The sequence below is a fragment of the Polypterus senegalus genome, chromosome 7 (assembly GCF_016835505.1).
Source record: "Polypterus senegalus isolate Bchr_013 chromosome 7, ASM1683550v1, whole genome shotgun sequence".
Lineage (NCBI taxonomy): Eukaryota > Metazoa > Chordata > Cladistia > Polypteriformes > Polypteridae > Polypterus > Polypterus senegalus.
Window position 1 is genome coordinate 189,517,716 of NC_053160.1, and position 22,741 is coordinate 189,540,456.

Sequence of the window (22,741 nt, forward strand, 5' to 3'; positions counted from 1 at the left end):
CTGTTCCATTAACTTGTACTGGGGATCTGTTTGCTCTCAGTAGGGGCTGTCGCAGGTTAAAGTAAAGAGGAAGAAGATCTACAAGTTGGCATAAGTACAAAGCTGAAGTCTCAAAATAGACGAGCCGGCAGATTCGCCAGTGGGAGATTTTGAAATCCCGCGCAGTGCGACCCGTTTGATTTTGTCCTTGAAGAATAAGGTGGGCCACATTTCAACACGGTGAGTCTACCGGAGGCCAGCCAAGCTGCTTCATGCGGACAGTCAGACAGACGTGGCTATGGCAGTTGGCGCTTCATGCATTACAAGCGAATGCCACCAAAAATAAAACTCCACAAATCAAGTGAAGCTGTGCACTCCGGCGATCACCACATTCGTCTTCAAGGATCTAAAAGTAGAAAGTAAGTCAAGTCGAGAAGGGCACTAGAAAGTCACACAACGCCTCTCCTGCATAACTGAACAGCCATAAATCTCAATCTCGCTTCATATGTGTATATATTTAGTGACCTATAGGGGGTGCCACTGAGCCCCCAAACCGTCGAACACACAAGTCCCGGGTTCAAGTGAGTGGATTTTCTTGACAAGCTTCTTTCTTTCTGCTAGTCGATGCAGCAGGGGGCGGGTCCCCTCATTAAGTTCTGATCCCGTGTTTGTGTGTAGTTTAATTTTGTGAAGTCTACTAACCAAAACGAGGGTTGAGGGAACAGGAGTGGGATTGAGAGGTATACTGGTTCTGAAAATCCGCCACTGCCGGTACCATCCGTGTTCAAATTTGGGTTTGCTTTTTCAGCACTGTGTGTGTGTGTAGACTTGTGTCCAATCCTGGTCAGGTGGTCTTTGGTGCCCTCAACCCCTGAAATGGATTGAGAAGGTTCTGGAACCCGTGCTACCGAACTCAGTCCATTGAGGGTCACAGTGCCTGCCTGCACTGCCTGTGCCACCCCACCCGTACCTTCTCTAACTCGTCTGGCGTAGCCTGCATGCGCTCATCCTGTCCCGAGAAGTGCCATCGTGATGACGAAATCTGAGAAAGTCCGGCGACTGATCTGCAGGTCATCAGGTCAGGTCAGGGCTTTATGAGAAAAGAGGAAGCCGTGGCACGGCTGGGCACAGAGTAACGCCAAATCAGACGTGCCATCTCTGTGACTGTCTGAGGACAGAAGATAAATAGGCGCTAAAAATAATAAATATGTTTATCTACATAGCGCCTTTCCCATACTCGGAGCTCTTAAAGGCACAGTGTTGTGGCCGAACTGGGAAAACCCCTCAGCATGGAGAATGTAAAGGGGTCTTTCACACTCGTCTGATACGGCGACCCTCTGATTAGATGGATAGGATAGCAGCCATCTGCCTGCCTGTCTGTCTGTATAGCGCCTTTGCTATCTGCCTTTTCTGCCTGCCTGTCTATATAGCGCCTTTGCTGTCTGCCTGCCTGTCTTTCTGTCTGTATAGCGCCTTTGCTGTTTCTCTGTCTGTCTGCTTGTCTGTATAGCGCATTTGCTGTTTGCCTGTCTGTCTGCCTGCCTGTCTATATAGTGCCTTTTCTGCCTGTCTGTCTGTCTGTCTATATAGCGCCTTTGCTGTTTGTCTGTCTGTCTATATAGCACCTTTTCTGCCAGTCTGTCTCTCTATATAGCGCCTTTGCTGTTTGTCTGTCTGTCTGTCTGTCTGTCTATATAGCGCCTTTGCTATCTGCCTGTCTATATAGCGCCTTTGCTATCTGTCTGTCTGACTGTCTGTCTATAGAGTGCCTTTGCTGCCAGTCTGTCTCTCTATATAGCGCCTTTTCTGCCTGTCTGTCTGTCTGTCTCTCTATATAGCGCCTTTGCTATCTGCCTGTCTATATAGCGCCTTTGCTATCTGCCTGTCTGTCTGCATGTCAATATAGCACCTTTTCTGCCTGTCTGTCTGTCTATATAGCGCCTTTGCTGCCAGTCTGTCTGTCTATAGAGTGCCTTTGCCGTCTGTTTCTTGCCGTGTTTCCCAACCTTTGTGGTGCCACAACCCAGTTTTTGTCCTGCCAGTGTGCTCGCCTCCCACCCTGCCCCCACTGTGAATTTATTGTCACCCATCACAGGGTGGGGTGGCATGGGGTGGGGGGGTTGTGTTCCCCTCCATGAATTTTGTGAAGTTGGGGTCTCCAGCATGACCACCGGAGGTGTCAGTTCAGTGTTTTTTCTCCTTGGTGAATTGAGCAGCAATCATCAGGGTGGGAGTTGTGGGGGCTCATCCAGGAGTGGTGTGGGGGGGTGCGGCCCACCTGCAATCCCACCATGGCCCACATGTTGTCAATGAGTTCTGTCGTGTCTGTCTGATCAAATCTGAAGATCAAAGGCGAGCACTTGATGAGTGGGTCACGACACAGACACTTCATTGACTGGTGACCACCCTTCAGTGCTGCTGCCCTCAGAGGGTTCACCAGAGCCGCACGATTGTCGGTTAAGCGTCTCATAAAGTGAGCTGGATATTCGTGTGCCGTTCTCTGCTTTCAGCGCCGCGTTTTCCACCGGCCGGACCGAGTGCAGCGGGCGCGACAAGCCCACCGGCGACATTCCTGTTGATGAGAATTGAGAGTCAGAGTCCACAATGATTGATGGAGTGGGGAGCGGTGGGTGTTTCAGTGCTGCTCATTTAGCAGTGAGTGCCCCGGAGCCATCGTGTGGCAGAGCGCCAAGCCGCCCGTGGGGATTCTCACGGCTCTGAGTGCCGCCTTGACGTGTCAGAAGTTGACATTCACCCTGCCAGCGCAACATTTTCACAGGAGAGATGACTGGCTTGAGAAAAAAACAGGCAGGCAATCGGTCGGTCATTTTGTACCCTGCTTAGTCCTGAACTGGGTCACAGTGGGTTGGAGCCAATCCCTGCCAGCATAGGGCACCCTGGACAGGGTGCCAGTGCATCACAGGGCACACACACACAGGCCAGTCCACCTAACCTGCATGTCTTTAGACTGTGGGAGGAAACCCACACAGACATGGGCAGAACATACAGACCCCACGCAGGGAGGACCCGCACCAGGTCTCCTTACTGTGAGTCGCTGTGCCACCGTGCCACCTTCAGAAAAACAATCAATAAAGAATTTACCATTTAAAGACCTGCCAAGTCTGCGACGTCAGCAAATAAACCGCTGAAGATGTTGACGATCATAACCCGGGCATAGCGAGCTGCGGTCTGACCTGTATACAGTACTGTGCAAAAGTTTTGGACCCCCTACCTTTTTAATACAAGCTTCGTCTTAGAGGTGTGTCAGTAGAAAAGAGCAAATCTCAAATTTCCAAACATTCATTTTCCATAACCTTCAGTATCACGGAGCAATTTCGGTTTCGTTTAAGGAACACTGCACCCAAAGATGGTCTTGTTGTATATATTATTTAACCCCGTACAGTTTGAAAGGTATGGCAAAAAAAAAAATTATTCTCATGTTTTCGTGGAGAACAGACATAAAGTGTCTGACGGAATGGAGCCAATGGTGACCACCGCTGGACGAGCGCAAACAAAGTAAAACGTCCGCAAGAAAAATGTCATGTTGCTCATGCCGCATGATCCACATGTCAAGTCATCCAGTCGTAGGCTCACAGCGTGCACAGTTTTATCAAAACGAACAACTCTGGAAAACGAACGCAGTCCACAGACAGGATGCACTTGACATGGGGACACGCGTCTGTCGGAGAGCCGCCTCTCCCCTTCATTCATTGGTCAAGAGTCCTGTGGCACACAATTCTCGTTCTCGTTCATTTGTTTCACAAACCGTTTCATTATCTGAGAAGGAGTCTCACAATTCTCACTGATATAAATTCCTGAACCTGAAGCATTACCCGAGAACGAGTCAGGAGATTCTCATTCATTTGATTCACCTTTGTCTTTCAGTTGGAGATTTTAATATTATGGGATGGGGAGTCCTTGAAGAATAAGTGGGCCACATGGGAAAGGCGCTATATAAATAAAATGTATTATTATTATTATTATTATTATTATTATTATTTCAACAAGATGAGTCTACTAGTGGCTGAGTTGCTTCCTGTGGATGATCAGCCAGCCAGACAGACAGACAGACATGGCTATTGCAATAGGTGCTTCATACATTCTAAGTGAATGCGCTTCAAAGAAAAGTCAAGAACAAATTGCATGATTCTCATTTATTTGGCTTATGTGCTGAATCATTTCACGGAAACGAGACTCACGATTCTCAGTCCTATAAATTCATGAGCTGTAACGTTACCCGAGAAGGAATCGCACGACGCTTGTTCATGACTGCATTTTTTTGCCAGCTGCACATTCACGCTGCGAATCTCCTGTTCTAGGATGGTGCCTCGCAAACATTTGTAGTAATGCATTGTATTGTTTTTGTTGAAATGCATTTTATTTGAATAAATGTATTGCGCCATCTGTTGGAATGACACGTGCAATGCATTTTAATACTATTCCAACAGATGGAGCATCACAAAGTTTTGTAATAATGCATTTTGTTTTTTGTAGAAATGCATTGTATTGGAACAAATGTTGAAATGCACCATCTGTTGGAATGACAAGTGGAAAGCGTTTTAGTACTATTCCAAAAGATAGTGAGTGCATCACAAACATTTGCAGTAATGCATTTTATTTGAATAAATGGTGCAATGCGCCATCTGTTGGAATGACAAGTGCAATATGTTTTAATACTTACTATTCTGTTTGTCAGTGAATCTCCTGCTCTAGCACCTCCCAGTGATGCTCAGTTGCTTTCTGACCCACTGAAGAACTTTGAACTCCTTGTCGTGTCCATGAAGCCACTTTGCTTTGTGCCATGGTGTGTCATCATGCTGGAAGTGGCCACTAAACGATGGGAGACCTGTGGCCATGAAGGGATGCACATGGTCAGTGACAAGACTCAAACAGGATGATTGGTATCAACAGACTCAAAAGTGTGCCCAGGAAACATTAACCAGCGCCATCATGCCACCACTGCCAGCCTGAACTGTTGACACAAGGCAGGTTGACTGCACAAATTCAAAATTCTGTGTGCCTACCTCAGCACAAATCAAGATTCTTTAGACCAGGTGACGTTTTTCTGGTCTTCAGTTGTCCAGTTTTGGTGGGCCTGTGCCATTTATTGAGTGTTTTTTTGTGATTTGCACCATTTGGAGTAAACTCTAGAGATTGTCATTTGTGCAAGTACAGAAATACTCAAAGCAGCCTGCCTGGCACCAGAACTCGTGCCACAGACAAATCACCCCATTCCAGTGTTAAGTGTGATCATGAACTGAAGCTTCTGACCTGTACCTGCAGGATTTTAGGAGTGTCTTTGTGCCAGTCTGGGTGCTGTCTCTCACATTCCCACAGTTGGAATTTGTGCTAATAAAATGCATTGCACTTGTCATTCCAACAGGTGGTGCATCACAAACATATGTAATAATGCATTTTGTTGTTTTTGTAGGAATGCATTATATTTGAATAAATGCAATGCACCATCTGTTGGAATAACAAGTGAATTGCATTTTATTATTATTCCAACAGATGGAGCATCAGAAGCATTCGTAGTAATGCATTTTATTACTACAATTGTCTGTAATGCGCCATCTGTTTTTTTTTTTAATGCCTTTTATTTGAGCTGCAATGGGCTGGCGCCCTGCCCGGGGTTTGTTTCCTGCCTTGCACCCTGTGTTGGCTGGGATTGGCTCCAGCAGACTCCCGTGACCCTATAGTTAGGATATAGCGAGTTGGATAATGGATGGATGGATGGATGGATTTTATTTGAGTAAATGTTGTATTGCGCCATCTGTTGCAATGACACATGCAATGCATTTTAATACCATTCCAAGAGATGGAGCATCACAAACTTTTGTAGTAATGCGTTTTATTTGAATAAATGTTTGTGATGCGCCATCTGTTGGAATGGCAAATGCAGTACATTTTATTACTATTCCAACAGATGGAGCATCTGAAACATTTCCAGTAATGCATTTTATTACTACAGTTGTCTGTGATGCGCCATCTGTTGGAATGACTAATGCAGTGAATTTTGTTACTTTGTGTTTTACAAAATACATTCCAATGGAAGGTGCCCTGCTAATGTTAACACTTGATATGCTGCGGTCCATGTTGATTACTTGGATTTCAAGCTGCCCGAGATGCGCAGCCCAGCTGGCATCCCTATATTGATCCTTTAATGAAAGTGCAGTTAATAACGCAGAGGTGAGTTACTTGCCAACTGCCCAAGCCTATGGAAGGTGGGCAGAGTGTGGGTTTTATTTTGTATTTTTCAATATTCCTGACCGCACAGCCATTTCTTTTTTGCTTTTTAAGAGGCTCGGGTCACTTCATTTCACCTAAGAGGAGCTGACAGAAGCTTAGTCGTCCTCGTAGATGAGACATGAACTAATTTAGGGATCAGGCCTGCATCCTCCATGATCGGCTTAGCGTTGGCTGCCCTTCCCTGCACCCTTTAGCTGCGGCACCGAGACGTCCTCTAACCGTGAGAGTGAAGCACAACGGGGAGGAGGACGATGGCCTGTCGCCTGCTTAGCCCTGTCAGTGGTGTACGTGGTGAACAACAAAAAGGAGACGAGGAAAACATCAAAAGCGTTGCCACGCCAGGTGTAATCTCGTTTATGAGCCAGCGTAGTCAGTAATGGCGAAGAATGAGCAGGCCGAGCTTTAACAGATTAGGGTGCTGAAATGTAGCCTGGCAGTGATTGAAGGGCCTCGTGTCTCGTATGTTGAGGGCTTTCAATCAGCATGGTGAGTCCACGAGTCGAATTACAAACTAGAGACGTCGGAGTTGAAGGTTTGGTGAACCGACTGCACAGACCTGCGTAGCACACAGGAGAAAAAAAATAAAACCCACAGAGACCCCCCGCTGTCAAAATGTTGAGTTCCAAAGTAGTCCGTCCGTCCGTATGGCCCTAGAGAGCAACTCTGCCAAATTTGGTCAAGGTCGGTCAAAGTGTGTAGGGTTGTAGTACTTACACGGAGCCAGCAGGTGGCACTGATGTGCAAACTGGAAAAATTAAAACCAACAGGGACCCCCAGGGTAAATATTTTTCATTTCCAAAGCAGTTAGTCTTGTCCATATGGTCCCAGAATGCAACTGTGCCAGAGCTGGTCCAACTTGGTCAAAGGGGGTGGGATTGTACTACCTACACTGAGCCAGCAGGTGGCACTGATGTGCAAATTGGAAAAAGAGAGAAAAAGAAAAACCAACAGGGACCCCCAGGGTAAATATTTTCAGTCCCAAAGTAGTCAGTCTTCCCCATAAGGTCCTAGAAAGCAGCTGTGCCAGAGCAGGTCCCGGTTGATCAAAGTGTGTAGGGTTGTAATGCCTACTCTGAGCCAGCAGGTGGCACTGTTGTGCAAACCCGTAGCACACAGGTAAGAATATTCATTTCCAAAGTAGTCAGTCTTGTCCATAAGGTCCTAGAAAGCAACAATGCCAGAGGTGGTCCGGATTGGTCAAAGGGGGTGGGATTGTATAGAGGACGGACGGACGGACAGACAGACAGACATGCATCCTGTTTAATGTTGAGAGATTGTGTGAGCTTCTGTAAAAAGCCCAATTTCCGCCATTGGACATGGCTTGTCTGTCTGTCTGCTCAGATCAATGAGGTCGGTGAACACGGAGGACGCGTTGATTTGCTCGCAGCACGGCGCCTTACACGCCGCAGGGCCCGTCATTCATACGCACAAAGCCTCGAGTTTTCCCGGAGTGCGTTTTCTACTTTGGCAGTTTCGTTTGCCCCTCATGCCTTAAAGCATCGAGAGGAGTGGGAGGCTGATGCCCTCGTTGTCTTCCGTTTGTGGGCACGAGCAGCCAAGAAGACTTCAGGAAGCACAAACGAGTTGCGGATGCCGAGTTTTCCCCGCGTGTGTCCCGCTGCTCTGGCACACAGAGGATTGCCCATCCGTGTGCACGTGAACAGCCCCTGGCGGCCACTTTGCCACCCGCGCAGGCAGTGGGCTGGTGTCTTGTGAACTCGTACTGGGGATCTGTTTGCTGTCGGAGGCGAAGAAGAGGAGGACATTCAAGTTGGTGTAACCGCGTAAAGGCAAAGTGCATTTGCGCCGAATAATTCACCTGCTTTAATGCCGACGACTTGGCGGAGTCGCTGGTGCTTTTCGATGGGAGATTCTGGCATTTCAAAGATGTGCTTGTGATATCTCAACGACACCCGAACTGCCTCGACTGATCTCTTTGAACAATAAAGGGGCCCACATTTTGACAAAACTGGTCCGCGGGAGGCCAAGTCGTTGTGTGTGTTGACAGACATAATGCCAAGACCACCCCCTGTGGAAACCACGTCGATGCCAACGCACCGAAAATCGAAGTCTTGTAGGTGGCTGTCTCACCTCCGTTTATTTTGCTAAAACAACTTTAGGAAATGAATCGATGGAGCGCAGGGCCCCCCTTCAGACGGGAAGACTGGATAATCTTTGACAAACTTCCACTTTCGGGGGGGTGACAACTGATGCCACACTGCGCTGGTAAAATGGGTGGCCAACATCTCAGTCCCACACTATTTTGCACCCCAACACCCAAGCATTAACAAAACGCAGCGGAAATAAATGTCAAAATAAATAAGCAGCAAATACCTAGGGTGGCACTATGGTGGCGCAGTAAGATGCCAGTGGGTGCTGCCAACGACTGCATTTATGGAAAAACTGAAAAATCCAAAAGCTCTGCCCATTGTTCTCTTGCAGTTTTATGCGTATGGCGCCTACAGCCACACACTACAATTCCCACAAGCCCCCTCAGCATCCCTGCAATGCCATTTAAAGACACGGACCCCGCATTTACAAACCAGATACTGTATGTAAGTCCCAAGTTTTGTTACAAACGTATACCCATCACCAACAGGGCATACTGCACCCATTGGGGCAATGCTGCAAATTGAAACTGGCGCAGTGGGCTGGTTGATGTGAGTGTGCCCTGTGAGAGACGGGCAAGCAGGTGGGCGCTCACTTCAGAGTGGGACTGTGGAGGTGAACACAGAGACTTGGACGAGTGGGGGACAGTTAGGCCATCTGACAAGTTTGCCCATGTGGGTGTGCCCTCTGACGGGCCTGGCACACAATTCAGGGCTGATTCCTGCTTTCTACTGGACATAATAAAATAGGAGGATGAATTTTGCCCCATTGCTTTTACACAGCATGGCGACTCTGAATGTGCCCAGTAAGTGGGCCCCCTGGATGGACTGGCAGCACACTTCTGCACAGGGGCCTCCTGGGCATGCATATGGGTGTCACTTAAGGGGTGACTCCTGCCATCCACTGGGCTGATTGAGTTAGTATACTGAATGGGTGGATGCGTCAAGTCCAGGTGCCACCTAAAGTTAGGTCAACCAGCCAGCGTGGGCACACATGTGGTTGGACTGGCACCTACTGTTTCCATTTGGTCTAATACAGAGGGTGCTTGTGCCCAGCGTCCCGGCAACAACGGCACTGATGCCAGCTGCATTGTGCTCACTTGTCGATTGAAGGGCAGTTGGTTTTTCTCCCTCACTGAGTGACCGTGTCTTCTGTTTCTTTTTATTCTTTCTAGACCACCAGAAACTGGAAAGAGAAGCCAGAATCTGCCGCCTGCTGAAGCACCCCAACATCGGTAAGTGGGCAGACGCCTCTCCTCTTGGTCTTTTTGCTTTATTTTGGGTTTAATACTTTGAGGCGTGGATGTGTTTTTTTTTTTCTCCTTGGTGTGCCATCTTCTCCATGGCAGGTCATTGGCACGCCTCGCTGTACTTAACCCGACAATCTGCGATCATCGGAGTCCATAACTGAAATTAAATAAACGCAATAAAAGTCAAGAAGTCAATACCTGGCAGTGCTGTAGAGGCCTTGGCACACACAACTGGTCAGGTTTTTATTCAGACGGGTCTGCTCTGTCTGAGTTCTGCCTGCAGGGTGAGGATTGGGTACCCGACAAGACAAAACTGAAAGTGGCATGGAGTTGATCTGAAGCCGACAGACGAGGGCAGGACATGGCACGGCGGAGGTGACGAGGAGGTTCAGAACAAAACGCCTGTCCCTCCATCCAGTTCAGGCTTGGGCATGATGTGGGACGGGATGAGACGCCAGTCAATCGCATGGCATGTGGAGTGCCACCTGACTACTTCCGAGTCACCAGACAGCTCAAAGCTAATTCTGCTTTTCTGTTTATTTAACAAGGTGTTAGTAAAAGGTGCCTGCGTTTTTCGGTGTTGTGAACATGAGAGTGCACACCTCATGTTAGGTGTAGGGCTTTATGCTTTAGATTTTATTTTATTTATGTTATAGTATTGATTTGCTGTTATTCAGTTTTAGCCCCATTAAACCATTTATAGGAGAAACTTCCTCTGTTTTGCATGAAAACATGAGATTACATTTTTTTCTCCTCGACATTCAATACAAACAATCTGAGGACAGTAACAGATTAAAAAAAATCATAATTGTTGGGTAGTGCATGCCTTCAACCTAAAGTTACAAATTACAAGTCTTTTAGTTGCAGGGTATGCCAGACTCGATAACTGCGAAAGGCCTGTCAGTTTAAACGACCGCAACTCACTGCGCATGCGTCTGCGTGCGAACGGCCTGTCAGTTTAAACAACTGAATTCAATGCGCATGCGACTGCGTGCAGTCTTTCCAATACAGTCGTGCACGCCTCCTTTTTCTGATAGCCAATAGCGTGCCTCCTGGCGGAGCCGGCGCGTGGACTAAAGCCGCCAGAGTCAAAGTACATTTTTGCTGCCCCTCTAATCGTCGACCCCCGCATTTGGGATTGATCCCTGCACACATATATTACGTATTGCTATACAGGTGTAACGATACAGAGCATTCTCTAAACAACAGACAATAAATAAATAAACATTTTACTTTTGGAATAAAACATAAAGCAATGAAAGAAAATTCGCATTAATAGAGTAAAACGCAAAATAGACGTTAAAAACATTTGAAACGCTTCATCCCGCACGGTTTTGCTCGTTTCAAGCGCCCTCCTGCCAGCTAAAAGGCACGGAGCAAACTTAGAAAACTCTTACCAGGCAGCGGCTCTGACGGACGCCTTTAACAGAACCTGCTTCACCGAAATGGTGTGAGCTGAACATCTACATGGCGATCTGCGTGTGCACCGACCTGTCGTAAACACTGGGACCAAAATGATCAGCTGCGACACGAATAGGTAATAATCCAGCAATAATAATCCTCGAACCGGCGTCGAACAGGAGACACGGACATGGTAAATTCAAATTAAAAAGACCCGCGACTCAAGACTTTAAATGCCCCCCTAAAGGAGAATTTACTTCAAAGTCAAAGGGTCTCTCAAATGGGCTTTCATTAAATTGCGCGTTAAAACCCCCGCCCCGTGTTGTTCAGTGCAGTCAGTGGGTTGACGATTCTACCCTTCGTGTTCACTCCTGTAAGGTGACCAGAATTTTTTGTGCCAATACTGGGACATGGGGGGGCCAGAGGAGCGTAGAATCTACAGATCACGAGTTGGGACTCTAAACAGTACAGAGTACAAAGCCAAAGCTTATCACGTGATTTCAATTTGCAGGATGTGGTAAAGCATAACCTCCGTCAAAACACCGCGCACGCGCGCCGAGTTCAAATTATCGTGGTGATGAGATACATTCAAAAAAGTGAACCAGCTGAAACCGGGGACGAAATCTTAAGACGGGGACATGTTTCTGAGTGGGGACAGTTGTCCGAAAAAGGGGACTGTCCCCGGAAAACGGGGACGGATGGTCACCTTAACTCCTGCCATCCCAAAGGAAAGTTCCATGGCTAGAAAAACTGATGTCGTGCATTCATTGGATAATAACTTTGCGTTATTTACATAGCAACGATAGGTTGAAGAGGAATTATGGGTAAATGTAAGAAATAACCCTATTTCGATTTCATTGAATTTTGATGATATTAGGCTGGTCAGTTTAGTTTAGGGGTATAAATATCATTTATGTAGCTGCAGTTTATACGTAAAAAAATAAAAAAATAATTATTGCCATCACTGTAAGTCGCCTTTTGTACTGGAGCGTTAAATAGTCAGCTATGTGACGAGTGAAGCTATGTTTGTGGTAACAGAAAAAACAATATTATTTAATTTGTTACACAGATTCAGTCATTTTACAGAAATACGGCATACAAAAACAGTTTCTACATGTTTTACTCAATGTCCTGCCTGAAACATTTAACTTTCTGAGAGACGCAATTCGGCAATGGGGATTTCATTGAAAGGGCTTTTGAGGGCCGGCCGTGGTGCGCTGACCACTTTGCAGACGTCCTGGGCTGTGAAGAATCGGAAGCTGCTATGTTTCCGCTATTCGCGTTTTTAAGGTCGCCCCTGTCTGATGAATTATTTTTTAATTTTGCAGATCCTGGATAGATATCAGTTAAATGAACCCTAATACCATTGGAAAGGCTTATGGCTTCAAAAGGTGCAGGCGCAGTTTTCATGCTCGGATACTTGTAATGTGCCGACATGCTGCGGACAGCGTTGTGCCAACAAAAATTACGATTGTTTCTCTCCATTTTTAAAAGGGGGTGTATAAATAAGACCCTACATGCGTGTATAATTCTTCAGGTACATACTTGACAGGTCTTATTTTTATTTCGTAATGTTAAAGAATAAAAACAGGTTAAAAGCTGCCGTATGAGGCGATCTCCTCGTCATCTCACCTCAGGCGCCCACCCGGTGTTCGAAGGGTTAACAGATGCGCCAATTTCAGTCGCAATCTAGACCCACACCCCCCCGCTGAACGAAATACCCCGTTATTTTCTTAATGTATAAAACACGAGACTTCAGACAGACGACCATCTCTTCCGCTTATGAGGTTCAAAGCGGCGGAGTTCCTCGTTCCTCGTCGCTGCATTCTCTCCGTTATGCTTCTGGATGAGCGCTCGAGGTGGTCGTCACGTGCGATTTTGTCGGGGTGAATCACTGGGGTATGGCAGACTGTAAACGACTGGAAATCCCGGAGGTGTGCCGCCGGCTGCCCATGACTAGCTAACGTTATGTAAATGAAGGTTACGACTAAAAATCGCTAGAAAAAGTTGCCTTTCGTGACACGGCCGTTAACTTTTCAGAGTACCCAGAGAAATACCCACAAGGACACGTGGAAAACGTGGAGACTCCTCACACGTAGTGATGGAGAACGGGATGCTGTGTCCCCGAGGCAGCAGTGCTACCCACAAAACACTGGGCCACCCAAATTGAGATTTAATAAGCAACAGGACAGTTTTATTTATTTTTTATTTATTTTTTTCCTCATCGCTTGAATCTTTTAAGAATGCACCGAAGTAAACGCGGCCGTGTTTGCGAGTTGAGACGACGCCAGTGCCGGCCGCGTTCCGCTTTGATCCTCTCATTCGATGTTATCTGCATTGAAATTAATGAGAAATGAGACGGAGCAATAAACGCAGGCGGCCTTTTCATATTCATACCTCGACACCCCCCATCCGTCAGTCAAAGCCCACGGTTTGCGTCGCCATGGTAATTACTAACATTTGTTACCTGTTAATTACAGCCGACTGGGGTTCTTTATTTCTTTTTTGGTAAGTGCTCCCCGAGCTCCGTAATTATTTGCTTCTTCCTGCGTGGGCGCCAAGCGCTGAACGGCAGCCGTAATCTCGCTTACTGGGGCTGCTTGGAGAATTCGTTATTCTGTAAGGGCAGCAAAGTGGCAGATCTACTTTAATCAAAGACGAGAAAATTGGAGCCGTGACATTATTTCAACTTTTTTATTGGCGGGTAGTATTGGATGTAGACCCCCGTCTTGAGCTCCAGGGTGTCATTTAGCTGGGCTGAGCCCCGGGATATGTAAGGTGGAGCCCACCCACCATGTCAGGTATGCTGGTCCTTGACTGATTATTGGAAATTTAGCACGTCACGTGACAACCGGCATTTCAATGCCTCCCTCTTACCAATTCAGTGAGTAGTTGGGGTTGCAAGAGGACCCCCAATAGAGAGAGGGGGGCCCAACAAATAATTGTAGCGAGAAATAATGAAATGTTCCAAAGAACCTCTTTTTATAAGGAAGAATGGCATACTTGTGTTTAATTGAATTACAATAATGGCACACAGAGACAGTCAAAGTGGTGGGGCTTCTGGTGGCAAACCCCTATAATATTAAAAGTGAATATTCTCCAAAGTAAAGTGCATGAAAAGCACAAAATGCATTGCCAGAGTCCTGTCGTGACTGCACAAGATGGCGCCCTGGCCAGAAGAGGCGGGGCCAGGTGTATGGATACTAGGCTGCCAGTCTTCCGGTCTGCCAAGGGAGTTAAAGAGAGAACATTATCATATAGCACCTTCCTCTGGAACAGCGGAAAATTACTATCACCGGAGACCTTAAACTGTCCCTCCTGCACATGTGCGTGACAGTGCACCCCCCCTTTAGCGTTGACCTGTCAGGTATGGAACGTGGAAATGGTGTTCACAAGAAAGATTCTTGGCACTGGCATAGAGAGTACCTCGGCAATGAAGGATTTTAAACTGATAAGGCTGTAGGTCCAGGAACCCCCTGGTGACACGGGGAATTAACTCCACATGCAGTGCCATCCAGCGTCACAAGAATAAAGTGACCACCCATGACGTGGTACTTCAGCCGGTTAATAGCCTACTTAATCTCAAGGGCCTCCCTCACTACCGCCACATACCTGGTCTCCCGACCTAACGGTTTCCAGCAGAAATGTTTGCGATGCACCATCGTTGGAACGACAGATGCATTGCATATGTTTCTGTTATATGCCATTTAGTATGGGATTTGTAAAAGCAGTGTTAATATACAGTATGTGATGTACCATCTGTTGGAATGACAAATACAATGCATTTTATTTCTATAAATGTTTGTGAGACTCCATCTACCAGAATGACAGAGACATAGCAACTGGACAGACACACAAACAGTTATCATTTCACTAGGTTACTTTAAATGTGTGTGTAAGTTTGAGTGTGTTAAGGGATTGTGGGGCGCTGGACAGCTGCTTGCTTCATAATTGGTGAACCTCACTTTTCTCCATGGCAGCCGCTCTTCAGAACTCGTAGAGTTGGCTGTCGACTGACCGCTGCTCATTTTTTTTCTTTTTGTCCACAGTGAGACTCCATGACAGCATTTCTGAGGAGGGCTTCCACTACCTAGTCTTTGACCTGTAAGTAGACCCCCGTGCTTGCTCTGTCCTCTCATGTCATTGACTTGTTTTTGTTGATCTTTCCTGTGTGTAAATAAAGACTATGGGTGAGTGAGGCATGCTGAGCCCACCTGGGACAGTCCCTCGGAGGGCTTACATTACGCCAGCAAACCAGCTTGATGTTCTATGATGTGCCAGGGAGCTCCACCATGAAGTGAGGCTGGTGCAGGTCTAGCAGTGCCATGGCATCCTTCTGTGGTCAGGGGACAATGTGGACCTGCTGGGAAAAACTCTTGGAATGTTCTACCAGCCCATAGTGGTGAGTGGGCCACTGAGCACTTCGGTCTACTGGAGGAGTAGCAGCAGACGGCAGGACAAACTGATCAGGAAGGCCCGCTGTAGTGCGAGGATGACCACGGGCTGAGTGGAGGCAGTGACAAAAAAGAGAAGGACGTGACGATCAGACTCCATTGTGAGGAATCCTTCCCATCCGCTCCTCAATGTGTTGTCCATTATTTACCAGCTGATTATACCACAGCGGGATGGGGGGGCTCCACTGGGGCTCTACAGCTGGTGCCCTGTATTCACTCCGGCCAGTTATAATGGGCACATTGGCATGAAGTGTGCACTGGAGATGTTGTGGCTACGGTTAGGGTGCTGCACTTTTCTAATACTCTGCATTGTTTATCTTTTATTATTTATCAGTTTGTCTCTTCATCTGCCTCTTGTGTAGTTTCATCTCTGTGATATACTGTAGTGCCTTTCACTATCGATGTGATATTTCATTTCTTCTGTATCTTACCTACCTGTAATAGTTTTTTCACTCTCTATATATTATATGGCACATTTAACATATCTGTCAATAATAATGATACATTTTATTTATATATTATATAGTGCCTTTCACTATCTATCTATCTATCTATCTATCTATCTATCTATCTATCTATCTATCTATTGTGGTAGATGGGGGGCTCTCGCTCTCTTGAACCCCTGTCCACGACTCCAGACACCAGGTAAAAGTCCAATACTTGACTTTATTAAACTTCCACAGTGTACAAAGCACACTCTCCACCACAATACTCATATAAACAATCACTAATACTAGAATAAATCAATCCTCCAGCTCCCAGACGCGTTGCCACCCTTCCACCCAGCTCAGCTCGCCGTCTGGGAGCTCCCACAGTCCTTTTATATTCCCTGACCCGGAAGTGTTCTCAATCCCCAGTCCATGTGATTCTCAGTCTCTTCCGGGTCAGGTAAAAGTTCTTTTCTTCAACCCAGAAGCCCGTCGCTCTTCCTATGATGAACTTCCGGGTCATAGGGCACAAAGAAATCTTCGGTCCTCTCTGCAGCTCCCTCTTGTGGCCCCCATGGCATCCAGCAGGGCGGTGCATAAAAACTCCATTGTCCATGATGCCCTGCTGGTCTTCTGGGGACCTCCATGCTGCAAGGAGGGCTCTACCTGGCGGCTTGGGGGTATTGGCCGGGGTAAACGACCGGCCATCCTCCACACTATCTATCTATCTATCTATCTATCTATCTATCTATCTATCTATCTATCTATCTATCTATCTATCTATCTATCTATTATATAGTGCCTTTCATCTATCTATCTATCTATCTATCTATCTATCTATCTATCTATCTATCTATCTATCTATCTATTATATAGTGCCTTTCTATCTATCTATCTATCTATCTATCTATCTATCTATCTATCTATCTATCTATCTATCTATCAGTGCCTTTCATCTATCTATCTATCTATCTATCTATCTATCTATCTATCTATTATATATTGCCTTTCATCTATCTATCTATCTATCTATCTATCTATCTATCTATCTATCTATCTATCTATCTATCTATCATATAGTGCCTTTCATCTATCTATCTATCTATCTATCTATCTATCTATCTATCTATCTATTATATAGTGCCTTTCATCTATCTATCTATCTATCTATCTATCTATCTATCTATCTATCTATCTATCTATCTATCTATCTATCTATCTATCTATCTATTTATATAGTGCCTTTCTATCTATCTATCTATCTATCTATCTATCTATCTATCTATCTATCTATCTATCTATCTATTATATAGTGCCTTTCTATCTATCTATCTATCTATCTATCTATCTATCTATCTATCTATCTATCTATCTATCTATTATATAGTGCCTTTCCTGTCTATCTGTCTGCTTTATAATTGTGCCTAAAGTCCTCTTTTCTTGGATTTGGGGCACTCGTGATTTCTGTGTGACGCTGTGAGTTTTTGTCCAAGTGAGTCGATGATTTTGTCACCCGTGCGAGTCTTCATGCCGCTGAGGTGCAGTTGTGGTTTTAAGGCTCTGGCTCCACGTGTTGGTGATATTGATTATGTATCGGTGTTTCTGTGTTCCACTTTTCGTTTACAGTTGTGGCTCGGTCCTTTAGGCTACTGGACTCACGTAATGGAGTGCAGTAGTGAAGTTGCCGTTGCACTGCCCGCCGGCCTGGCGTCACAGCAGACATCAAGTCTGACCGCGGTCTGACTGTTTGTGTCAGATTTCTTTGCTAACGTACACAAAATCAATTAAAACAATTTTTTTGTCTTATTTTCCAGAGTCACCGGAGGTGAATTATTTGAAGATATTGTAGCGAGAGAATATTATAGTGAAGCTGATGCCAGGTAAGTGTGCTTGGCTCCCTGTGAAATGCGCAGGCCCAGTTTTTATAGAAGTTGCCTCTATTTAGAGCCAGGATTAGGGCTGCCATGGTGTCTCAGAGATGCACAAACACACATCAGAGCTGCAGTGAAGAAGGACCCCCATAATTATTATGGACTCTGATCCGTGGGCACTTGACGGCTGAGCATTACAAAGCTGCTGTTACTCACCAGTCTATTTTTGGGTTCAGCTGGCAGGTAGCTGGCAAAGACCTATTCTGATGTCTCTCCCCGCCTCTGGGGGTGGGCTGATAGAGCGGCAGCATTCCAGGGTCCTCCATGGTGTGCCCACTCACCCATAGCTGTTCATTTTGGGGTCTCATCAGACTGAGAGTCCCAAGCCGTGCGGATTCAGTCCCATCCTGTGCTTTGTTGACTTTCAGTATCTGCTCTCGTCCTTCTGCTTGTAATTTATTTATTTATTTATTTTACCCATATGGCTTGTTTTTTACTTTCTTACTTGTCGATATTTAATTCATGCAGTTGACGTCTGTGGTCCAGTACACTCAGTGTCCACCTTATTAGGTCCACCTGTCCAGTACTGCCTTGGAGCCGCCACTACCTCCAGAACAGCCGGAATTCTTCAATGTGTGGATTCAGGAAGGTGGCAGAAGCTTCCTCTGTGGCTTCTGATCCAAGCTGATCCCACGGTATCAGGGGTGCGTGTGGATTTTATAGCCCCCCCCCCATTTCCAGCTCATCACAAAGGCGCTCTACTGGGGCGAGATCTGGGAACTGAGCAGGCCATTGGAGTAGAGAAGTCACTGTCACATTCCTAGAACCAACTTAAGGTGACATGTGAGTTGTAAAGTGGCACATTTAGTGATGGGCATTTACTGCATTTAATCCTTTGGGACCACCGATGACGTGAATCGACTTATTTGAGTAGTTTGATTCATGATTAGAATGAATTGAGTTCACCCCAAATCAAATCCATTGATAATCAAATAATCCCAGCATAATTATGTTTATAAGCATGCTGATAATTCAAATTAGAACAATTAGAACAATCTAGACGAGAACAGGCCATTCAGCCCAACAAAGCTCGCCAGTCCTATCCACTTGTTTCCTCCAAGAAAACATCAAGTCGAGTTTTGAAAGTCCCTAACGTCTTACTGTCTACCACACTACTTGGTAACTTATTCCAAGTGTCTATCGTTCTTTGTGTAAAGAAAAACTTCCTAATGTTTGTGTGAAATTTACCCTTAACAAGTTTCCAACTGTGTCCCCGTGTTCTTGATGAGCTCATTTTAAAATACAAGTCTCGATCCACTGTACTAATTCCCTTCATAATTTTAAACACTTCAATCATGTCACCTCTTAATCTTCTTTTGCTTAAACTGTAAAGGCTCAGCTCTTTTAATCTTTCCTCATAATTCAACCCCTGTAGACCTGGAATCAGCCTAGTCGCTCTTCTCTGGACCTTTTCTAGTGCTGCTATGTCCTTTTGTAGCCTGGAGACCAAAACTGCACACAGTACTCAAGATGAGGCCTCACCAGTGCATTATAAAGGTTGAGCATAACCTCCTTGGACTTGTACTCCACAGATCGTGCTATATAACCTAACATTCTGTTAGCCTTCTTAATGGCTTCTGAACACTGTTTGAAGTTGATAGCTTGGAGTCCACTATGACTCCTAAATCCTTCTCATAAGGTGTACTCTCGATTTTCGACCGCCCATTGTGTATTCAAACCTAATATTTTTACTTCCTATGTGTAATACTTTACATTTACTGACATTAAATTTCATCTGCCACAAATCTGCCCAAGCCTGTATGCTATCCAAGTCCTTCTGTAATGATATAACGGATTCCAAATTATCTGCTAATCCACCTATCTTGGTATCATCTGCAAACTTAACCAGCTTGTTACTTATATTCCTATCTAAATCATTTATATATATTAAAAATAGCAGCGCCCTAGCACTGACCCCTGTGGAACACCACTCTTAACATCAGCCAGTTCTGATGAGGTTCCTCGCACCATCACCCTCTGCTTCCTGTGTCTGAGCCAATTCTGCACCCATCTAAAAACATCACCCTGAACTCCCACTTCTTTTAACTTGATGCCCAACCTCTCATGTGGCACCTTATCAAATGCTTTCTGAAAGTCCAGATAAATAATATCATAAGCTCCACTTTGATCGTATCCTTTTGTTGCCTCCTCATAGAATTCCAACATGTTAGTAAAACACGACCTCCCCATTCTGAACCCATGCTGACTGTTCAGAATAACTCCTGTCCTTGTCATGTGTTGCTCAATCTTATCCTTAATAATTCCTTCCATTAATTTTCCTGTGATGCTTGTTAAGCTTACTGGCCTATAGTTGCTTGGATCTGCCCTGTCACCCTTTTTATATAATGGGATGATATTTGCCATTTTCCAGTCCTTTGGAATCTCTCCAGTGCACAGTGACTTCCTAAAAATATGTGTCAAGGGTTTATATATGTACTCACTAGCCTCCTTAAGAACACGAGGATAAATATTATCTGGGCCTGGTGATTTGTTTGATTTCATCTTATTTAATCTGAGCAGCACTTCTCCCTCTACAATTTCCAAATCCCTCAGTACCTCCTTAGTAGTTGTGTTTACCTCTGGCAGGTTATCCACTTGCTCACTTGTAAACACCTCAGAAAAATGTAAGTTTAGGGCATCTGCTATTTCATTGTCTGTATCTTTTAATTCCCTTTACTATTCCTGATGAACTTGACCTCCTCCTTAACTGTTCTTTTACTACTAAAATACTGAAAGAATCTCTTGGGGTCTTCTTTGCCTTATCTGCTATATTCCTCTCCAACTGTCTTTTAGCCTCTCTGATATCCTTCTTAATGGTTGCCCTCATGTTCTCATACGCTACGGTTCTCTTTGCAGTCATTAGTCTTATATGCCTTATACAGCAGTTTTTCCTTTGCAACTTCTTTTTAAATCTTTATTAATCCATCGTGGAGATTTTTTTAGTTTCCTATTACTTCCAAATTTAGGTATGTATCTGTCCTGCATTACATGTAAAACATTTTTAAACCTGTTCCACTGCTCCTCGACTGTCTCCACATTTAAAAGCTTATCCCAGTCTATCCTACTTAGACTTTGTCGCATCTGCTCAAAATTAGCCCTACTAAAGTTCAACTTAACAATTTTAGTCTTTGCATCTGTACTCTTACAAAATACTGAGAATTGTATTACATTATGGTCACTTGACCCTAGTGGTTCAATCACCTCTACACCCTCAATTCTATCCTGATTATTACAGAATACTAAATCCAGACAGGCTTCACCCCTTGTTGGTGCTTTAACATGCTGTGTTAAAAACAGTCGCGATTACTTCTAAAAACTCCTGCTCTTGTGCTCCTCCATCTGTAAGGTTATCCCAGTTAATATTTGGATAATTAAAGTCCCCCATGACTATAATATCCCCTGTAAACTTGCCTTTTGATATTACTAAAAGATGTGTGTTGAAATTACTGTCTGAATTGGGTGGTCTATAACACACTCCTAAAATGAGACCTTTTCCCTAATATTTTCCAGGCGAAGCCACATGTCCTCACTAAGATGGGGCTCATCATCCAACTGAAGATGACTTACATTTAATTCCTGTTTGGCATAAACAGCAACCCCACCTCCTTTTCTGTTCTGTCTATCCTTCCTAAAAAATGTGTATCCCTCTATGTTACACTCATCCCCATCTTTGTTATTTAGCCAGGTTTCCGTTATTGCTATAATATCATAATTGTGCTCTGCTACATACAACTCCAACTCACTTACCTTATTTTTGATACTTCTAGCATTAAGGCAAGCTATTTTTAATGTGTTAATCCTTCTATCTTTACGTGTTTGCTTAAAATTTACATTACTATGCATTTTTATTTCTACACCATTGTTTGTTCTTCCATGTATAGATCTAAATCTGGCCTGTCCTAAACTCCCTGCCCCCCCATTCCCTAGTTTAAACAATCCTCGACTAGCCTACACATACGCCTCCCCAATACATTGGTGCCCCTCCGGTTCAGATGTAACCCGTCACGGCGGAACAGGTCCCATCTGTTCCAAAAGGAGTCCCAATGCACCATAAACCTATACCCTTCTACCCTGCACCAAGATTTGAGCCACGCGTTAAGCCTTCTAATCTCCTCAATCTTACCTGGACTGGCGCGTGGCACAGGCAGAACTTCGGAGAAGACTACCTTGTCAGTTCTGCTCCTCAGCTTGGTACCTAACTCTTTGAATTTGGATCGCAGAACTGACAGACTACCCTTATGTATGTCATTTGTTCCAACGTGGACAATGACAACTGGATCCACCCCCGCTCTGGCCAAGAGCCTATCCACCCTTCCAGGGAGGTCTCTCACCTGTGCTCCCGGAAGGCAACACACCGTACTGAGACTCTCTCTCTCTGGAGCACACCTGCGCTTCAATCCCCTAATGATTGAGTCCCCAACTATCACTACCTCTCTTTTTGGGAACTGGTTTTGAGGTGGCCCGTTGGGGCTCCTCAACCCTGCCTACCACCTCAGAATTATCAGAGTCACCGTCCAGCTCCGCCAGGACATGATAACGGTTAGACACTTCTAATTCTGGGGTTGATGCCCCCGGACAGTGTGCACCCTTTACCTTACGCCTTGCGACCGTGACCCACCTATTCCTACCTGTCTGGTCTGGAATCTCCTCTCGCGCCACCTTAGGGGTGCACACTATCTCTCTAAATTGTGTGATGGCGCTCCCGTTTGAAAGCACATAGCTTAACATCATAATCAAAATTTATAGTTAAAATAAGAAGATACGACATTAGAAAATCGTACATGAATCAGTTGGAGAATCAGATGAGTGAGACTCGTGCGCCTTGTTTTTAGGTCCTGATTTGTTCTCAGATCAATAAAATGATAAACCATGTGACTCATTCTCGGGTAATGGTTTCAGTTCCACCTTGAAAGAGTCAGTGATTGATAAATGCTGGGTGCA

The 22,741-nt window shown here is 45.2% G+C and overlaps 1 protein-coding gene across 12 annotated transcripts in view; it reads left to right on the forward strand.

Moving 5' to 3' along the window:
• The window catches only part of LOC120533088 (calcium/calmodulin-dependent protein kinase type II subunit delta), a 145,034-nt gene that overhangs the window by 81,410 nt on the left and 40,883 nt on the right, over window positions 1-22,741 (forward strand). For all 12 annotated transcript variants that reach the window (XM_039759752.1, XM_039759750.1, XM_039759753.1 and 9 more), the window contains exons 3-5: window positions 9,512-9,571; window positions 15,037-15,091; window positions 17,684-17,749. In XM_039759752.1, coding sequence (XP_039615686.1) covers window positions 9,512-9,571; window positions 15,037-15,091; window positions 17,684-17,749 — 181 coding nt within the window. The remainder of the gene's footprint in view (window positions 1-9,511; window positions 9,572-15,036; window positions 15,092-17,683; window positions 17,750-22,741) is intronic.